Source organism: Dermochelys coriacea, chromosome 6 (assembly GCF_009764565.3).
Source record: "Dermochelys coriacea isolate rDerCor1 chromosome 6, rDerCor1.pri.v4, whole genome shotgun sequence".
Lineage (NCBI taxonomy): Eukaryota > Metazoa > Chordata > Testudines > Dermochelyidae > Dermochelys > Dermochelys coriacea.
Genome location: NC_050073.1, coordinates 126,074,130 through 126,094,808, shown reverse-complemented (window position 1 = coordinate 126,094,808; position 20,679 = coordinate 126,074,130). Strand labels below are relative to the sequence as shown.

Here is a 20,679-nt window from a genome sequence, read left to right as displayed (position 1 = left end):
TGCTGCATCCGACTGGCATGGAGTAAAGTGTAAATATTTTGAAAGTGTATGAGGCCCAGGTAGCAGCTGTACATATATCAGATACTGACACGTTCTTAAGTGATGATGTAGGTGTTGCTTGTGATGTGATCAAATGTGCTATCACCTGCTGTGGAGGAAGAGCATCATAACAAATTATAGTACCTCCAGATAGCCATCTTGATGGTCTCTAAGCAGAAATCGTGGACCCCTTGGATCTATCCGCAAAGGAGATGAACAGTTTGGGTGACTTTTGAAAATGCTTGGCCCTATCAATGTGGAAAGCCAAAGCCCTTTTAAAATCCAATATATGAAAACAGGACTCCTGCAGAGATCTATGTGGCTTCGGAGGAAACACTGGTAGATGAATGGAATGGTTAAGATGGAACTCCGATAGAACTTTAGGTAAGAATTTAGGGTTTTGATGTAAAGACCTTTTGTCCTTGAAGAAAACTGTAAAGGGGGAATCTGCCATCAAGGCTCCAATCTTCCCAAACCTACAGGCCAATGTGCTGGCTACTAAAAAGGACATCTTCATAGATAAACTGAGCAGAGAACAGATTGCCATTGGTTCGAATGGAGATCTCATCAGGTATTTGAGCAGCAGGTTGAGGTCTGAGGTTGGAGTAGGGTCTCTAATCTGGGGGGTAGAGATTCCTGAAACCTTTAATAAGCCTAGATGATACTGGTTGAGCAAATATGGTGACAGTCCACACAGTCTTTGCTCTGTCCACATTTTCTGGTTTACCACCTCTTCCATGTCATCCTTCTCTCATTGTTTTCTTCCCATTGTCTTCCATGCTCCCTTTTATATGCTTGGAACAGCCTCTAGGAGCACGGGCACCAAATGGCTTTCCTTCTATTGTTGCCCTTTACTTTGGAAATGAAAAATTCAGGGTCAGGATCAGTAATAATTGCCAATCCATGTTTTCAGGTTAGCAGACTTGGAGGTGCATACGTTTTGGAGCCCAGAACAATAGGGCCTAATCATCCTTGGCGAGTAGGATAGCTTTAAAGATATAAAGTTCATTTGTGCAACTTTTATGCTGGAGAGGAGTTTCTCACTCAAGCAGTTATACTGAGTTCACTGGGCCCATTCATGTCACCAACTGCTCATCTTCATGAGTATGGATAGCAGAGTTGGGCCCATAAAACCACACATTTTTTGCAGAAGTCTGTACACATCTCATGATCAAATCAAGCACAAAGTTTGTGAAAACCTGCAGCAAGCTGTGTAAGTCTAATGAATGCTGTGTGTATCTTTGCAAAGTCAGGAATTTTCTACAGGGAATACTGTTTCTTTGTCACCTAATAGTTACCAAAGATTCAGAGATAATTTATTTTTTGTGGTGAGAGCATAAATTTCTAGGGATCTGATTGTGTATTGCTCCTTGGTCCCCAGACAAATTACACATGAAGCAAACTTTCTATTCAAGTTGCTCAGCTGAAAAAAAACATGTTTCACATATACTGATAGCACCATTCCCAGCTGAAAACAGGTTACTATTCCAGCTAGTGGCTGGCATTCTGACATTAAATATGCATTGTTAATCTCTGTAGTCTGCACTTATTTACAAGAGGGAAAGCAATTATCTGTCCAGAAAGCAGCTTTCAGAGCTGAAATGAAGCTGTGAAATGCTGTGTCAAAAAAGCAGAAGTGTAAACAGGCCTCTTGCTTGATTTCCCCCATCAGTGTCAAAAGAGAATGCTCTATTTCCAATGTATGCACTAGATAGCTTTACTCTCCTCTGCCTTACCTGAAATGAAGTGGTGGGGTGTATATTAACCCGGGCTTGGTTCCAGTGTTGTCCCTTATTCCCACTTGAAGACCATACTGGATTTTCTATCGTGGTCTGTCCCTTTAACCGCAGGTAAACATTCAAGCTTCCTACGAAAAAACCCAGTAACAACGTTAGTCAGTTTGGTTCTTTTGCACAGATAGTTTCTTTGTTAATAGTGTTCAGCTGTGTGCAGATTCCAATGTAGACACTCTTTGCTACAGGTAACAGTCTGTCTTGATGCTTTGCAACCCCTCCCTTAGGTATTTGCCCCTTTCCCATTGTGACACACTGTACCGCAAAGTAGCACCCTGGAATCCCCACATTCACCACTGTTGTATGATTATAGGCTTTGTACAACACATGGCTTGTGAGGTATCATTTTACAAGTCTTGATCTGTTGAACCTTAATATCCTGTTGGATGGTCTGTGTTGTCATTGTACGTGAAGTTATGAAGTTTTGCTATATAGAATCATAGAATCATAGAATCTCAGGGTTGGAAGGGACCCCAGAAGGTCATCTAGTCCAACCCCCTGCTCAAAGCAGGACCAAGTCCCGTTAAATCATCCTAGCCAGGGCTTTGTCAAGCCTGACCTTAAAAACCTCTAAGGAAGGAGATTCTACCACCTCCCTAGGTAACGCATTCCAGTGTTTCACCACCCTCTTAGTGAAAAAGTTTTTCCTAATATCCAATCTAAACCTCCCCCATTGCAACTTGAGACCATTACTCCTCGTTCTGTCATCTGCTACCATTGAGAACAGTCTAGAGCCATCCTCTTTGAAACCCCCTTTCAGGTAGTTGAAAGCAGCTATCAAATCCCCCCTCATTCTTCTCTTCTGCAGACTAAACAATCCCAGCTCCCTCAGCCTCTCCTCGTAAGTCATGTGCTCTAGACCCCTAATCATTTTTGTTGCCCTTCGCTGTACTCTTTCCAATTTATCCACATCCTTCTTGTAGTGTGGGGCCCAAAACTGGACACAGTACTCCAGATGAGGCCTCACCAGTGTCGAATAGAGGGGAACGATCACGTCCCTCGATCTGCTCGCTATGCCCCTACTTATACATCCCAAAATGCCATTGGCCTTCTTGGCAACAAGGGCACACTGCTGACTCATATCCAGCTTCTCGTCCACTGTCACCCCTAGGTCCTTTTCCGCAGAACTGCTGCCGAGCCATTCGGTCCCTAGTCTGTAGCGGTGCATTGGATTCTTCCATCCTAAGTGCAGGACCCTGCACTTATCCTTATTGAACCTCATTAGATTTCTTTTGGCCCAATCTTCCAATTTGTCTAGGTCCTTCTGTATCCTATCCCTCCCCTCCAGCGTATCTACCACTCCTCCCAGTTTAGTATCATCCGCAAATTTGCTGAGAGTGCAATCCACACCATCCTCCAGATCATTTATGAAGATATTGAACAAAACGGGCCCCAGGACCGACCCCTGGGGCACTCCACTTGACACCGGCTGCCAACTAGACATGGAGCCATTGATCACTACCCGTTGAGCCCGACAATCTAGCCAGCTTTCTACCCACCTTATAGTGCATTCATCCAGCCCATACTTCCTTAACTTGCTGACAAGAATGCTGTGGGAGACCGTGTCAAAAGCTTTGCTAAAGTCAAGAAACAATACATCCACTGCTTTCCCTTCATCCACAGAACCAGTAATCTCATCATAAAAGGCGATTAGATTAGTCAGGCATGACCTTCCCTTGGTGAATCCATGCTGACTGTTCCTGATCACTTTCCTCTCCTCTAAGTGCTTCAGGATTGATTCTTTGAGGACCTGCTCCATGATTTTTCCAGGGACTGAGGTGAGGCTGACCGGCCTGTAGTTCCCAGGATCCTCCTTCTTCCCTTTTTTAAAGATGGGCACTACATTAGCCTTTTTCCAGTCATCCGGGACTTCCCCCGTTCGCCACGAGTTTTCAAAGATAATGGCCAAGGGCTCTGCAATCACAGCCGCCAATTCCCTCAGCACTCTCGGATGCAATTCGTCCGGCCCCATGGACTTGTGCACGTCCAGCTTTTCTAAATAGTCCCTAACCACCTCTATCTCTACAGAGGGCTGGCCATCTCTTCCCCATTTTGTGATGCCCAGCACAGCAGTCTGGGAGCTGACCTTGTTAGTGAAAACAGAGGCAAAAAAAGCATTGAGTACATTAGCTTTTTCCACATCCTCTGTCACTAGCTTGCCTCCCTCATTCAGTAAGGGGCCCACACTTTCCTTGGCTTTCTTCTTGTTGCCAACATACCTGAAGAAACCCTTCTTGTTACTCTTGACATCTCTTGCTAGCTGCAGCTCCAGGTGCGATTTGGCCCTCCTGATATCTTTCCTACATGCCCGAGCAATATTTTTATACTCTTCCCTGGTCATATGTCCAACCTTCCACTTCTTGTAAGCTTCTTTTTTATGTTTAAGATCCGCTAGGATTTCACCATTAAGCCAAGCTGGTCGCCTGCCATATTTACTATTCTTTCGACTCATGTCCTACTGAAGTACGTTGTGAGGTTGGGAGACACCACAGCCAGCTTTTCAGTCAGGACAAACGAGCAGCTATTATTGACCAGATGGACATTAATGGTCCATCAAGAAGAATCCACTCTCTGAGAGATTGCTTGGAGAGGGCAGGTACCTACGCAGATGGGGACAGTCTGACTAATGGGGACATTCATCAGGGCAAGGATCTGTCCAGCAGTTGGACGGAAGTATAAAAGAGGAACTGTGTTAAAAGAGGAACTGAAATCACCACTTGGCCTTTCCTCCTCTGGCTCCATCTCAACTCCTGGAAGATCCTCTGGAAGACGACTTTGAACTAGGGAGATTGGTCCTAGTCTGTGTATTGAAGAACTGTGGGCTGCCTGTAACGTCTGTTAGGGTGAGAGACTGCTTAGTCTAAGTTTGAATTTAGGCTTCTCTATTTCTTAGATAGCCAACTTTGAACTCTATGTCTGTTACTTACAATCACTTCAAATCTCTCTTTCTGTAGTTCATAAATCTGTTTTATATTTTACCTAAAACAGTGTGTGTTTGGTTGCAGTGCTTGGGGAAGCTCAGCTCAGATGACAAAAGCTAGTGCCTGTCCACTTTCCTTTGAAGTGGCAAACTTATTAATGAGCTTGCACTGTCGAAGGGAGACTTGAGCAGTGTAAGATGGTATATTTCTGTGGTGCAAGGCTGGGATGATTGGCTGCTGCCTCTCTCTGTATAATTCATGAGTAGCTCAAGGAGCATTCCTGGAATTTCGCTGGGTGTGGGGCTCCACATGCTGATGGCTGAATGATCACAGCGTCTGGAGGAGTTTTGCTGCTTGTCACTGGCATAGCATTGTGTGAGAGAGCCCAGGCTGGAGAGTTAAGGGAGCACAGAGGTCCCACAGATCCAGGTTGTACCCCAGGGTGCCATCATACCCCTACTTCTCCCTTATGTATTCTTTATTCATTCTGTCTTTGAATAGGAATGTGACATGTTTTTTTCCTGCTGTTGGAAGTGACAAAATCATAAGTGTCACATAGAATTTGGCAAGATTAAAGAAGTTACGAAGTTCACAGACTTGGTGCATGTTTCTCATGTGTTTCCCATCAGATACAGCTATCTCCTGCTGCCTGGAGGTGTCCTTTCTATATGAGCCGTTTTTAAAAAAATCATTTTTGCCTTGATTTGAAAAAGTTCACAGCATCAAAGCTCTCAAAAGCCACTGTTCTCTAGGGATGCAAAGAACAGCAAAGCCTTGAGTAAAACATGTCCCCTGGAACATTAATTATATAATTTCTCCAGCACCCTGGGAATGCAAAGTACAAGTTAAGTTTACAAATTTACCTCTGCTGTAAGAGACACCTGAACAATGACACAGCTCAAAGTCACACAAAGTTCTGGTTCCTAGTGCAACTCATGGCCTTGAAAAACACAAGATTAGATTTAAAAACAACAACAAAAAATGGAATGAAATTGCCAGATGTAAAAAGAAGCAGGAAATGGGCCTGCAGCTGATGTTTACACAGGCGCACCAAGAATTAGGCTTCCACCTTACCTTCAAACTGGGTGCAAATCTGAATGGGCCTTAGTGCCTTAACGGGTGGTGGGTTTTTTTTTACACTGTAGCATTTGATTTTTCAATCGAAAGGAAGAGAGAGAAGCAGTGGGGAGGAGACACGGATTTTAGGCGGACACCCTGTCTCTTTTCAAACATGCAGAGGGCAGGGCAACTCAGCTAAAAGGACCCACCAACATCCAGAACTAGGGTATGGCAGGTACTAGGCATGCACTGTAGCTGTTTCTGAAGCTATGTGGGAAGCTTGGGCCAGCAGTCACGCAGGTTCCACACATGAGATGAGCCAACCAGGGCTCAGCACTGGGGAAGGGTCGCTTGGCTCTTGTGAAATAAGAACCAGCTCCAAACAGAATGGGAAGCTCTTGTAAGATACATGCCAGTTCAGCTCAAATAATTCTCCACCTTTCCTGCTTGCTTCTTCACTGGTCCTTGGTGAAAGATTTGAAATGAAGACCTCCAAGGCTAGGCAGAAAGAATAGCCATTGTTAGAGATTTCAGGCTGGCTAGGAGTATGGTAGCTTAAAGACAGTGGGGATGGAAAGCGGGTAGGCTTCATAGTCCAGGTGGATGGGTGGGAAGAAAAGAATCAGAGAGTTAGGAAGGGGGGGCGGAATACTGGCTGAGTGCAGTAGTTGGAAAGAAGGGTGGAGGGGGAGCCAGGAGGAGGAAGATCCACCAAAGGTAATGCTGACACATAAGTCAGTAAGGAAGAGTTCTGAGTTATGGGCTCCCAGGGAAGAGAAGGTCTTGAGCAGACAAGAATGGCTTAGTGTTAAAAGCAGTAGTGAAGAATGAATAGGGAGTGGAGACTCTTAGAGCAGGCAAAGAAAGGAAAGTGCAGTGAGTTTTGTGCGGGCAGGTTCCGGGCACATGCCCGATTGGCGGGAATAAGACGACAGTAGGTGAGTGTTCCAGCATGTTAGAGATGAAGGGAAGCAGGAAGTTAAAGTGATAACCGGGAGAGAAAGTAGGGTCTAAGTGAGGTTTTCTAAGGAGAGGGAAATGGAGCAGAATTGGAGCAGCCAGTTAGAAGAGTGAGATAAGTTGCCAGGAACTGCAGGCATGGGAGCAGTTAAGGGAGACGTGGATTGCTTAGCACAGGGTTGAGCAGAACTGCAGGAAGAGAGTGTGGTACCCTAAAGGCTTGGGTACTTCCCAAACAACTACTGGAGATACATTAGAGGAAAAGCCAGCCCACCTATGACTAGACACAGCATGAATTTAAATTTATGCTAGTTTAAAGAAAACTATTACATATAATCTTACTTTTCATGAAGATCCAAAATAATGCCAATAGCAAGCAATGCACCGATGTTCTGTGTCAATGTATTATCCACTAGTGCTGGGAGACACAGATTGTGGCATACAGCTGGATGGGTACTGCAGGGTGATTACCACACTCAATTATTTAGGCCATACAGGATGCCAAATGCAAGATCATTCATACCACTGCCAAACTCTGTCATGTAGTTCAAACTAATGACATGCGGACTACATCTTTTGAGCCCTCTTGCTTAAAACAACAGGCATTACTTCACCAGCTATGTGCAGGCCTTCTCGATCAATCTGGCAGCTTCTTGAGTTTATTTATACACACCTACTTTTGTCAGCCCCAAATGCATTTGCAAGTCTGATAGATTCAACCTGCAGTAAACGCCTACTCTTGAAATTAATAACTTGCTGCCAGTCATGGCTGTGCATACTTGCAAAAGACCACAAGTACTGCAAGTAAGACTTGTTTTGAAAAACTGACCCCTGGTGAACTTTTCTTTTAAATGGAGAACAATTCTGACCTACAAGAAAATGAGCAGCCAAGTGACCCTTGAGCAGATAATACAAATTGCAATGGAGACATGATACGTTTTTGCATAAAAATAAATCAGAGGAGTTTATGTTTTGGATGGTTTTATAGCATGGGAACTCTTGAGCTAACTTGTTGAAGGTGAAGAGAAGCTTTAATGATTGTATTAGCTTTTCTGTGGCATCCATTGGACACTATCTTACTGAAATAGTGATTGTCAGGCAGTATTCTTGTACAGTGTTGTTTTTATTTTGGTTTGCCAGTCTTTCAATAAATACAGGACTGTCCATGGTGACTCTTTGCTTTACTCCTTGTTCCCCCAACAACATGGTACTACACTGAGAGGCTGCTGTAGATCAAGTAGATTGGAAATAAGGTGATGTGGGACACAGACCGACTGCACCACTTGTGAAAACCTGTGGCACGTTAGCCCTGGCACTGCTTCTTAAAGAGTGCATGCCACTTCATTGTTCCAGTTACAAACGTATGAAAATATTATTGTGGCCCAATCCTCCCAAGTGCCGATCACTCTGCATTCCCATTGAACAGAAGCTGGAGTTACAGGAGCTCAGCACCCCACAGGAAAGAGCCCACATGAGCAGCCATTTGCAGAGACAACAGACACAAAGGGTCTTCTGTCTGTACTTTTAGGGATTATCAACGTTAACCTCTCGAAAAGGTGGATATGCAGAGTAGATGCATCCTCTTTGGGCTGGCAGTTAGGAGGATGCGAGCATTCTCAGGGTTAATTCTGTATGATCTGACAGGAACTTCTCATATGATTCACAGTTAAAAGCAACACATATTTGGGAGTAAGATTAGAAACATAGACCCTAGTTCCAAACCTAATTGTGATAGGACAGGGAATTCCATGCCTGCTTTTCTCTTGGGATCTAGGCTTTAGCCTAACCTTATAATGGATTTGGTAATCTCATACCCAGCCCTCATTTCTCCACATAAGCTCCCCTTTTCCCTCTTGGCCATTGTACCAATATGAGCGTGATTGGCAGGCTGCGCTGCAGAGGTACCCAAGACCATGCTATTATTTCTCTCTCCTCCTGAGGAGCACTAAACTCACTCGTTTTTCAAAATGGCCAAACCAAACCCACCCGGTTTACAACCACATCAACTGTGGTGCAGGGATTCCTCTGCCAGTTGGTTGGGCAGCTGTGCAGATGGCAGAATTTGCTCCTGTTGCAATTAGCACACACTGGACACCCGTTAACAGTCTCAGCAGAGAAGCCAAGGATTGAGCAGACACGGAAACTTCCCCTGATACACTAGGCTGAGCAGCACCGGAAGGACCCATGATGTGATTATGCTTTGGACAAGAGTCCAAAGGGATGTCAAGTTTACACCGTACTCAACTCTACCATTACCTTGGAAATGCTGGCTACTTATATGGCCTCACTGTATCCTTTACTGCCAAATACCATCAGCAGCTTCCCATGGGATTTTATGTTTCTTTGAATGATAATCACTAAACCCGATTAAACCTTGCCATTACAAAGAAAGCTCAGACTGAAGACCTGCCTTGGAGCTGCCTCCAAATGGTTAATCATGCAGTGGCAACTAACAAAACACATTCAACTCCTCTGCTTTATTTAAGGGCTAAATCCTACCTGGAGGTAGGCAGGGGAGTCCAAAAGGAGCCACTACCATGCATCAGAGGGAGGGGGTTTGCCCCGAAAAATGTAATTTCGGCAACATAAACTTGAAATCAGCTTGATCCTAGAAATCCATTCAGACACATTCTGATGCTCTGTTCACTTATATGGGGTTTCTGGGATCCAGAGAGATGCGCCAGCTGTTGCTTATGCCTTCTTAACACATAAATATATATCACTGAGATACACCAGAGTCCTTTAGATATGGCATGTACATCATTAAAAAAAACAAACCTACTTTTGGCTGTTTCTTTTGCTTTTTCACCAAGGACCAGGACCAGCCTGTAGAAATCCATTCTGGGATGTTACAATAGCCATCAGAAGAGAGTTATAGCTGCTAATCAACTGACCCCAACCCTCGCCTCCCCACGGCAGGGGACTCAAAATACTGGTGTAGTACCAGCAAAGTGCTTAAAGCCCTTTCTCTCTGCAATACTTGGAAATTTCCTTTCTCAAAGCCACATTCACATGCACTTAGAAGGGGTTCCTGCTGCTGCCCCATGCTTTGAACGGAGTGGTTCTCTACTGCCCACAAGTGTGGGCTGTGCTGAACAAGCCCAAAGCGATGAAGGTGCTAATTGGCACGTCTTATTATACTCTGTATTACCATAGCACCTGGCAGCCCTAGTCACGGAGCAGAACCCCACGGTGCTAGATGCTGTAGAAAGGGGTAACATTTAGATGCTGCTGACTTTTCCTTTCTCAGTAAGACGTGTGTGTTATTGTTTTCCATTAATAAAATCATAGTTTCTCCTGTAATTTCTCCTACACCAAAACTGACAATATCGTTGGGTTCCTCTCACCTATGTGCTGTCCGTACATGTGATAGTAGAAACTAAAACAATACGCAGTGTTGGTGACTCCATAAGGGTTTTTAGGGGCTACACTGAAAAAGGGACTAAGAAGTCTGGCCTTTTCTCCTTCCAGCCTTGGGCGTGACGTTTCAATGTACATGTAGAAACCTAGAAGAAGGCCAGAATGGAAATTGTTAAGTTCAGTCTTTAAACACACAAACACACTCTCTCTCCCTCCCTCAGTGTAAGGCTACTCAGCACCAGAGCTGTTAAGAACCTTGAACAATTTTTTACATTCATCTGACACCACTGGGCCTTGTTTGCCGCACTTGACCTGCATAAATCCCTGTACTTCCACAGACAAATGCTTCAATGAGATTTTTTTTTCTATTAATGGTAAAAATCTGTGCTTCTGGGTCAGTACTCATAAGCAACAGTAAAGCGATAAACCAATGTGCATATACAACTAAGGGGGAAATTATTTGTTTAGTCTCAAGGTGGCAAAGTGTTTATATGAATAGTGAAAGAAGAATTATTTTTAAAATAATGAACAATTTCTTCATGGCATTGTTTCAAGGAGCCTTTTCAATAGCCCTACCAATCATAGAATCATAGAATATCAGGGTTGGAAGAGACCTCAGGAGGTCATCTAGTCCAACCCCCTGCTCAAAGCAGGACCAATCCCCAACTAAATCACCCCAGCCAGGGCTTTGTCAAGCCTGACCTTAAAAACCTCAAAGGAAGGAGATTCCACCACCTCCCTAGGGAACCCATTCCTGTGCTTCACCACCCTCTAGTGAAAAAGTTTTTCCTAATATCCAACCTAAACCTCCCCCACTGCAACTTGAGACCATTACTCCTCGTTCTGTCATCTGCTACCACTGAGAACAGTCTAGATCCATCCTCTTTGGAACCCCCTTTCAGGTAGTTGAAAGCAGCTATCAAATCCCCCCTCATTTTTCTCTTCAGCAGACTAAACAATCCTTGTTCCCTCAGCCTCTCCTCATAAGTCATGCACCCCAGCCCCGTAATCATTTTTGTTGCCCTCCGCTGGACTCTTTCCAATTTTTCCACATTCTTCTTGTAGTGTGGGGCCCAAAACTGGACACAGTGCTCCAGATGAGGTCTCACCAATGTCGAATAGAGAGGAACAATCACGTCCCTCGATCTGCTGGCAATGCCCCTACTTATACAGCCCAAAATGCTGTTAGCCTTCTTGGCAATGAGGGCACACTGTTGACTCATATCCAGCTTCTCGTCCACTGTAACCCCTAGGTCCTTTTCTGCAGAACTGCTGCCGAGCCATTCGGTCCCTAGTCTTTAGCAGTGCATGGGATTCTTCTGTCCTAAGTGCAGGACTCTGCACGTGTCTTTGTTGAACCTCATCAGATTTCTTTTGGCCCAATCCTCTAATTTGTCTAGGTCCCTCTGTATCCTATCCCTACCCTCCAGCGTATCTTCCTCTCCGCCCAGTTTAGTGTCATCTGCAAACTTGCTGAGGGTACAGTCCACACCATCCTCCAGATCATTAATGAAGATATTCAACAAAACCAGCCCCAGGACCGACCCCTGGGGCACGCTGCTTGATACTGGCTATAAACTAGACATGGAGCCACTGATCACTACTCGTTGAGCCCGATGATCTAGCTGGCTTTCTATCCACCTTATAGTCCATCCATCCAGCCCATACTTCTTTAACTTACTGGCAAGAATACTGTGGGATACATGGTTCAAAAGCCCATCCTCAGTGAAAGAACACATTATTCAATGATCCTGATTCTAGTTTATGTCAGCATTATAGATACTAGTTTTTTAATGTGACTTGCTCAATAGCTGTAACCAAGCACAGACAACGCAAGCATTACTGTGTTTGGTAGTGCAGGTGGGATGTGGAGTATAAAGTATTGTGAGTGATCACAATCCTGCACTGTAAGTCTGAAAATCAACATCCAAATGCATACAGAAAGCAGAATCCAGTGCTTTAGTTAACAGGGATGGCAGATTTCAAATCATGCCCTTTAGCAGGATACAAAATGAAGACAGGGCAATGAAAATTTTAGCTCTCACAATCTGCTAGTAAGAATTTAAATGACTAAAAGTTACAGAACTTTGTAGGAAGTTTGAAATATACATCACTACAGGACCTATTGTCTGAAACCGATATCTTTAAAATGGCATTAGAAATGGTAACAAACAGGACTGATCAGGAGCCACAAAGCTTGGTTTTAGACACAGATCTGACCTCTGTATGTAAATGTTCAGAAGCAAGATTTTGCTTTGGGATCATCTCTATTAAATGTTATGGAGTCCCTACAGAATTAACATAGGTCAGTATTTTCATCCTATATACTGCTGGTTGTCATTAAGAAAAGACAAGGTCTTGGGACTCAATATGTTGGGTAGATCCTCAGTGGAGCTATGTTGATTTGCATTTGCTGAGGGTCTGTTACTGCAGAAATCTAAGCTACGTTTTACCTTCTTTGGAGCCACTTCGGTCTGCGTTGGGTCCAGTGTTTGGGGTATATTTTGTGTCCCTGGTGGCAGTACTTTGTTTCGTCCAGTCAAAATTATCCATATCATCTTGAGTGAATAGACATATGTTGCCATCTTCAAATCCACAGTGAAACTCTCCTACAGCCAACACAGTAAATGAACACGACTTCAGTCATTGCAACCATTGTATGCGTAACTGTCAAAAGTCTTTGAAGTGCAACAACCTTTTTAAAGGACAATGGCCATTATTAATATTGGACATTGTGAATTTTTTTGAAATCTGGGTAGAATGTCAAGGATGTGTCTTCTTTTACAATAGTTTTTTTTAATTGTACTTGCTAAAATATACACCTATCACTCCAGGTGTACGTGTAAACTGAAAACATGTACAGATCTTATCAAATAGATCCCCTTTCACCATTCAGCATTATCCTTCAGCCCTTCTTAGGCCACCCACCCTTTGGAAAAGCCTAGGAGAACAGATAAGCTTTGCAGAATGCCCTTAAGGCCGAGAGAGTTGGACTCCAGTTTAAGGAGTAAGCAAGGCTTACAATCGAAGGTTTCTAGCTGAGTAATTGTCAGCGGTCTCCTCCTGTTTATACCGTGGGACTGTCAACTCATGCAACTCAGTATATTGCAGCTGCGTGTATCGTTATTACATGAGCACAAAGTTGCACTTTTGGGTAGCCAGGAACCCAAACCATCTAAGGTTTTGGGACCTGGATTCTCATCTCCTTCCCAGCAGTGTAAGGCCCCCAAGGCACCTGCTGAACTTTCTGTTCACGAGCAGTCCCAGTGAGTGCACTGCTCCAGCAAGGTCAATGGATGTATTTCTTCACTGTCAGGAGAGAACAGTTGTCTGTATACTGTCTGTTTGTTACTACCTCCTTCACAGGTGTGCATTTTGTACTCACCATTGTGTGTGTGCTCCACTGGCCTCCAGGAAACTAGAGCTGGGCAAATAATAGATTTTTTGGTTCACTGGCATATCCAAATTTTTTAAAAAATAATAATTTTGGGTCAAACCAAAAATGATTTTTTTTAAAAAAAATTAGGTGACTTGTTAAGCCAAAAAAAAAAAAGTTGAGTTGAGGCAATGCTACAAGTTTCATTTCAACACAGCTCCAAAAATTCCATGCCAATTTCAGGGATTTTGACAAAAGCCAATGAAGACTTCATTCACAAAATGGGTGGGGTGGGGTAGGAAGGAGACCTACCTGATAATCTTTAGCTCAGTGATAACCTTTAGCCTCCTGACATATGGGAGAGCCACATTCTATGCCCCCTACATCTCATATGAAAAAGTGATTTGAACATGGATCTTCCCAATTGCAACAGCATGCACTAACCATCGAGCTAGGGGTCTCTATCAATTTCTTATGTGAATCTGTTCCATTTCTTATAAATAATTAAATAATCATTGAAGCGGGGACTTGAACTTGGATCTCCCATATTCTAGGAGACTGCTCTAACTACCAGTTATAGAGTCATTCTCACATGCGCTCGCTTGTACAAAGACTATTTTGCCAAGCTCTGCATAGGACTACTCAGGCGTGTTAAGTCAAGCAGGTGTCTAAATGTTTGCAGGTTTAGGAGGTTAAATATGTAATATATCCACTCAGGTCAGTGAGGTTGTACTATGTTAGTGAGATCAGCACACAGGCCTTTGGAGTTGGAGCTAGGGTTGGGTAAGGATCCCAAAGAATGGAGACTAATCTGAAGCTGATCTGAAATCATCTAATACCCAAATCTGAAAAATTAAGCTTGACATTTCACCCCAAGCCCTATGGCCATTTTGAGAGATTTTTCTGGTTCTTCCTCATCCCATTTCTGGTTAGGCTAGGAGGACTGTAAGAAAAGTGTCTACTTCATAGTGCTGAGCGTGAAACATTCCTCTACAAAACCAGGCACATATGTCTACTTCCTTAGTACAATGATCAGATTTACCTCTTTTCTCAGATGAATCCACTGACTTGAGTAGAGTCATCACCATTTGACTGTAAAAATCAAGTTAACTAAAGCACAATCCCTCAGCTGGCCTGAAAGGATTGTTCACCATCAGCATGACTGAGAGTCAACTGTACATTTGTTTAATTATGAAATCCTCCCCCCCCACACATCATTTTGGAGTCTAATTTAAAGGAAATCTTGTAATATACAAAATCGTTAAATACATGAGCACTGTCACAACCACAACGGAGAAGAAATCTGAAAAACAGTTACACACTCTGTGGAATCCAATAACCTGAATAATGATGCATGTGAACTGATGCAGATTAGCATCTGCTGCTTTATTTCTTAGCTCACAAAAGAGTACACAGTGATACTGACAAAGTTCATGAAAGAAGTCCTGGTGCCGGTGAAGGTCTATGAACAAAATAGAAGCTGAGCATGTCACCTTTAGAAATGTATTTTGCATTGATTCAATATTAAAATAGCTTGTTCCATATAATATCCTGTATGTGTACACTAGGCTCCCCTCCACTTAGACAAACCCTTACTATAGCTCTCAATGTGCTTAGCTGCCTTAGGAATATGACAGATGGATGGAAACTGCAGCCTCTGATCTTTGTCTACATTGTGATCAAAGGAGAGGGCGTTGCTAGCAGGTGCCTTGGAGGACTGGGGTGGGACTGGTAACACTTCCACTAGGATCTCCCCTACAAAACCTGCAGGACAAGCTATTGCTATAGAACAAGTTAATTCAGATCAAATTGGCATTAATTTGCATTGGCTCCTCCCACAAATCACCCCTTGAGGTGATTCAAGGGGCAGTAGGAGTTAAAGGGGTGTCTTGACAACAGGACTCATGCTGATGAGGGGACTGAGAGAACTAAAAGTGGCCCCTTTCACCTGCCCAAACATCCAAGCAGATCTCAGACAAGCCATGGGTTTTGTGGCCCAAACCCACTGCCACTTGTGGGGGCTGGTGTGTGGGCCATCTCCCCTCTCTACTGACCCAAAGTGTCGCATTAATAGCGAGCTCTGCAGATGGAAACTCAGAGTTGTCAATACCATACACGTGCTGTTCCTGCACAGAGTGATACAATTCAAGGATGAAATATTGCTTACATGACAGCTAACCAGAGTGGAAAATGAGTAAAATCTGATCCTTCTCCTACAACAAGCTGAGTTAAACCAAAAGTCAGCCTCACCATCCGTCTTGCCATTTCTAACTGTGCTGCAATAGTTTAAAGGCTACGTTTGCACTTTGAAGCATGCTGCAGACGGTTCATTTAGAAATTCCACATCAGCAGATTAAAAGCTTTTTCTTTGAGTGAGAAAAAAAATTCAGGCCTGATGAAAAAGTAGGCACAAGTTTGCCATTTATTTAACACAGTGTCAGCTACAAATGGGACTCAGGCATTTGGAATAAATTAGAAAGGACTAGTGCCAAGTATTTTTGACTCTATATACATATAAACAAATAGACTAAAGTATAAACATGAAAATAACTTGAGAGGTTAGATCTGTACATTTCCTGTCTGTGAATTCAAGAGGTTTTGAACAGATCTTCACTGTCCTTTATTCATCCATTAAAGAGGTATATCGTGAGTGCTGGCAGTCTGTGCATCCCCTCAGAGTCCTGTCTGGCTGAGATGCCCCAGCTCATGACAGGTTGGATAGATCTTTAAGTCCATTCAAATTTTGTCCTATCTTCTAAGAGCATCAATAAAGGAGCCATTTAGCACTGTAGCCTGGGTTTAATTTCGGTTGCAAAGTGCACCTGTCACAAAGAACAGGTTCTTTTATTCAGGTGGCTATTTGATGCTAATTAAGAAGATGAGATTGGTGAAACACACAGAGAAATTTAAAAAAAAAAGAAAAGGAGTATTTGTGGCACCTTAGAGACTAACAAATTTATTTGAGCATAAGCTTTTGTGAGCTACAGCTCACGCTCAAATAAATTTGTTAGTCTCTAAGGTGCCACAAGTACTCCTTTTCTTTTTGCGAATACAGACTAACACGGCTGCTACTCTGAAACCTGTAAATCAAGCTGTAGCTCACGAAAGCTTATGCTCTAATAAATTTGTTAGTCTCTAAGGTGCCACAAGTACTCCTTTTCTTTTCTTGATTTACACTGAATCAGGCCCATCAAGTTAAAGTAAAGGGCAGAATTTCCTGGGTTTTAAATCAATTCTTAGTTGTCTATGAACACAGGGTTTTGGTGGTTTATTTATACAGAGAGACAGATAGACAGCACCTTTAAGTTGCCACTTGTGAGATAAATAAGATGAGATCTAGAAAACAAAGATAATGTGGGTAATGGAATACAGAATCTTTTATCTCTAGTTCACTGGTTTGAATCCATCTAAAGGATGAAGGCCTGGCCCTATTGAAGCCAATGAAAATTTTGTCATTGACTTCAGTAGGGCGAGGCATTTTGCCCCAGATATTATTGACCTAAAGTTGTTACCAGCTGATGGCTGTTCTGTAGCCATGTCTACACTATACTTGGCACCGATGCGATCCATGCAGCAGCATCGATTTAGTGGGTCTGGTGAAGACAAGCTAAGTCGATGGGTGAGCACTCTCCTGTCAACGTCTGTAATGCACCTCACCAAGAGGCAGAAGCTATGTCACCAGAGAGTGTCTCCCGTTGATACAGCATAGTGCAGACACTGTTGTAAATCGAACTAAGGCATGTCGACTTAAGTTACATTACTTATGTAACTTAACTAGCGTAACTTAGATCGAATTACAGCGTTAATGTAGCCCAGGCCTCAGTAAAATGATTGGATGGGCTCACTCCAGTTCTTGACTGACATGTTTCCCCATCTTCACTAGCACAATTGGAAGCTGATCCTGACATACCAAGGGCATGGGTATGGGTAGGGCAATGAGATACCCCCTCTCACTGCTCAAAGTGATCCTTCTTACTAATGCAGCTCTGATGTTTCCCACATTGAAACTGTTCTGTAGACAGAAGACTTAATGTCTGGGACTAAAAAGAAAAGGAGTACCGGTGGCACCTTAGAGACTAACAAATTTGCCACCGGTACTCCTTTTCTTTTTGCGAATACAGACTAACACGGCTGCTACTCTGAAACCAATGTCTAGGACTGTTAATCTGGGTCCTTTAACTGAACAATAAATTTGCCATGAAAGAAGAAAAGAAGGAAAGAACTTTTAAACTTTAAAATTTGAGACAGATGTAATTTAATGCACCTGGGAATACTATTAAATATTTTCTTAATAAATTAAATATATATGTAGTCAATGAAGGGCTGATTAAATGCTCATTCAAGTTAATGGAAGTCTTTCCATTCTGCCCTAATTATTAACACACTAGACGGGATCATCAGTAAACAGATTTAAAGTGTTGAGTCATATACAATAGAGCCTCAGAGTTATGAACACCAGAGTTATTAACTGACTGGTCAACCACACACTTCATTTGAAACCGGAAGTATGCAATTAGGCAGCAGCAGAGACAAAAAAAAAAAGCAAATGCAGTACAAGTGTGCAGTAGAGTACAAGCGAATACCGTGTTAAATGTATACTACTAAAAAAGAAAGGGAAAGTTTTAAAAAAGATTTGACAAGGTAAGGAAACTGTTTGTGTGCTTGTTTCATTTAAATTAAGATGGTTAAAAGCATTTTTCTTCTGCATAGTAAAGTTTCAATGTTTTAAGTATTAAGTCAATGTTCAATTGAAAACTTTTCAAAGAAGAACCATAACGTTTTGTTCAGAGTTAACAAACATTTCAGAATTACAAACAACCTCCATTCCTGAGGTGTTTGCAACTCTGAGGTTCTACTGTATTCTGTATTCTAGGCTGTTCTCGGTGGTGGCAGATGACAGAAGAAGGAGCAATGGTCATGTTGCAGTGGGGGAGGTCTAGGTTGGATATTAGGAAACACTATTTCACGAGGAGGGTGGTGAAGCACTGGAATGGGTCACCTAGGGAGGTGGTGGAATCTCCATCCTTAAAGGTTTTCAAGGCCTGGCTTGACAAAGCCCTGGCTGGGATGATTTACTTGGGGTTGTTCCTGCTTTGAGCAGGGGGTTGCACTAGATGACCTCCTGAGGTCTCTTCCAACCCTAATCTTCTATGATTGTATGATTCTTGAACTGTAGAATCAGAGATACTGTTCCCAGTAGCTGAGAACCAGTTTTGCTCCCACTGTAGTTGACTGATAGCAATAATACTGATGTGCCTGAAATACTTCCTTCTGTTTCCAGCTGCATTCTGTACACCTTACTAAACACGATGTCTGAGCAATAAAAGGTATGTTTCTCATTGCCCGTAGCAGTTTCCATCTTATTCAGTCTGCCACAGGAGCCCCTAAAGCTCAACACACAGCCAAAATGCTTATTGAGATTTATTTTTGTCAAGTATCACTAGCAGGATATTTCATCAAATATTACCACCATAAGTAAATGTCTATGGATTTCAGCTTAGTAACATCCTTTTATAATATTAGCTTGCTTTGCCTTTGGAGAAACAGCAAGAAGCTCTGCTTTCAGCTATTTGAGCATCTCATCCATAAATGATCATAGTTTTCAAAATCACTGTACAAATAACGAGATATTCACTAAAAAGACTCATTGTCACAGCTAAATTTCCCAGACCTGAAGAAGAGCTCTGGGTAGCTCAAAAGCTTGTCTTTCTCACCAACAAAAATTGGTCCAATAAAAGATATCACCTCAGCCACCTTGTCTCTCTAATATCCTGGGACCAAAATGGCTACAACACCACCGTATACATAGATATTGGATTCAACAAGGGCAAGTCATGATGAGATAATTGGCTCTGGGGATATGGGAAAAACAGGTGTTGTGATATACCTTGACTTTAGGAAAGCTTTTGATATGGTCTCCCACAGTACTCTTGACAATAAGTTAAAGAAGTATGGATTTGATGAATGGACTACAAGGTGGATAGAAAGCTGGGTATATCATCGGGCTCAATGGGTAGTGATCAATGGCTCGATGTCTAGTTGGCAGTGGAGTGGAGTGCCCCAGGGGTCGGTCCTGGGGCTGGTTTTGTTCAACATCTTCATTAATGATCTGGATGATGGGATTAATTGCACCCTCAGCAAGTTCGTGGATGACACTAAGCTGAGGGGGGAGAGGTAGATACCCTGGAAGGTAGGGCTAGGGTCCAGAGTGACCTAGACAAATTGGAGGATTGGGCCAAAAGAAATCTGATGAGATTCAACAAGGACAAGTGTAGAGTCCTGCACTTAGGCTGAAAGAATCCCATGCACTACTACAGGCTGGGGACTTACTGACTAAGTGGCAGTTCTGCAGAAAATGACCTGGGGATTACAATGGATGAGAAGCTGGATTGGAGTCAGCAGTGTGCCCTTGTTGCTAAGAAGGCTAATGGCATATTGGGCTGCATTAGTAGGAGCACTGCCAGCAGATCGAGCGAAGTGATTATTCCCCTCTATTCGGCACTGGTGAGGCCACACCTGGACCATTGAGTCCAGTTTTGGTCCCCCCACTACAGAAAGGATGTGGACAAATTGGAGAGAGTCCAGCAGAGGGCAACTAAAATGATTAGGGGACTGGGGCACATGACTTACGAGGAGAGGCTGAGGGAACTAGGGTTATTTAGTCTGCAGAAGAGAAGAGTGAGGGGGAATTTGATAGCAGCCTTCAACTACCTGAAGGGGTGATTCCTAAAAGGATGGAGCTCAGCTGTTCTCAGTGTGGCAGATGACAAAACAAGGAACTCAATGGTCTCAAGTTGCAGTGGGGAGGTCTAGGTTGGATATTAGGAAAAAACTGTTTCACTAGGAGGGTGGTGAAGCACTGGAAGGGGTTACCTAGGGAGGTGATGAATCTCCATCCTTAGAGGGTTTTAAGTTCTAGCTTGACAAAGCCCTGGCTGGGATGATTTAGTTGGGGTTGGTCCTGCTCTGACCAGGGGTTGGACTCGATGACCTCCTGTGTCTTTTCCACACCTAATCTTCTATGATTCTGTGATATTCACTGTGCCTTCCACCCTATCTCCTCCAGCTCATTGAAAGCAACTTTTCTTTGGTTTTTAAACACTTCTGAACTCAGAGGTGTGTGAAGATGGGAATTAATAGAAAGAAAAGGTTAACCAAGAAAGTATAACTG

General features: G+C 43.1%; 1 protein-coding gene across 3 annotated transcripts in view; it reads right to left on the bottom strand.

Annotated features, from left to right (window-relative positions):
• MDGA2 (MAM domain containing glycosylphosphatidylinositol anchor 2) overlaps positions 1 to 20,679 on the bottom strand; it is a 660,176-nt gene that overhangs the window by 10,508 nt on the left and 628,989 nt on the right. For all 3 annotated transcript variants that reach the window (XM_038407346.2, XM_038407347.2, XM_043516491.1), the window contains 3 exons: positions 12,586 to 12,741; positions 10,120 to 10,278; positions 1,776 to 1,906 (listed from right to left, as the gene is read on the bottom strand). In XM_038407346.2, coding sequence (XP_038263274.1) covers positions 1,776 to 1,906; positions 10,120 to 10,278; positions 12,586 to 12,741 — 446 coding nt within the window. The remainder of the gene's footprint in view (positions 1 to 1,775; positions 1,907 to 10,119; positions 10,279 to 12,585; positions 12,742 to 20,679) is intronic.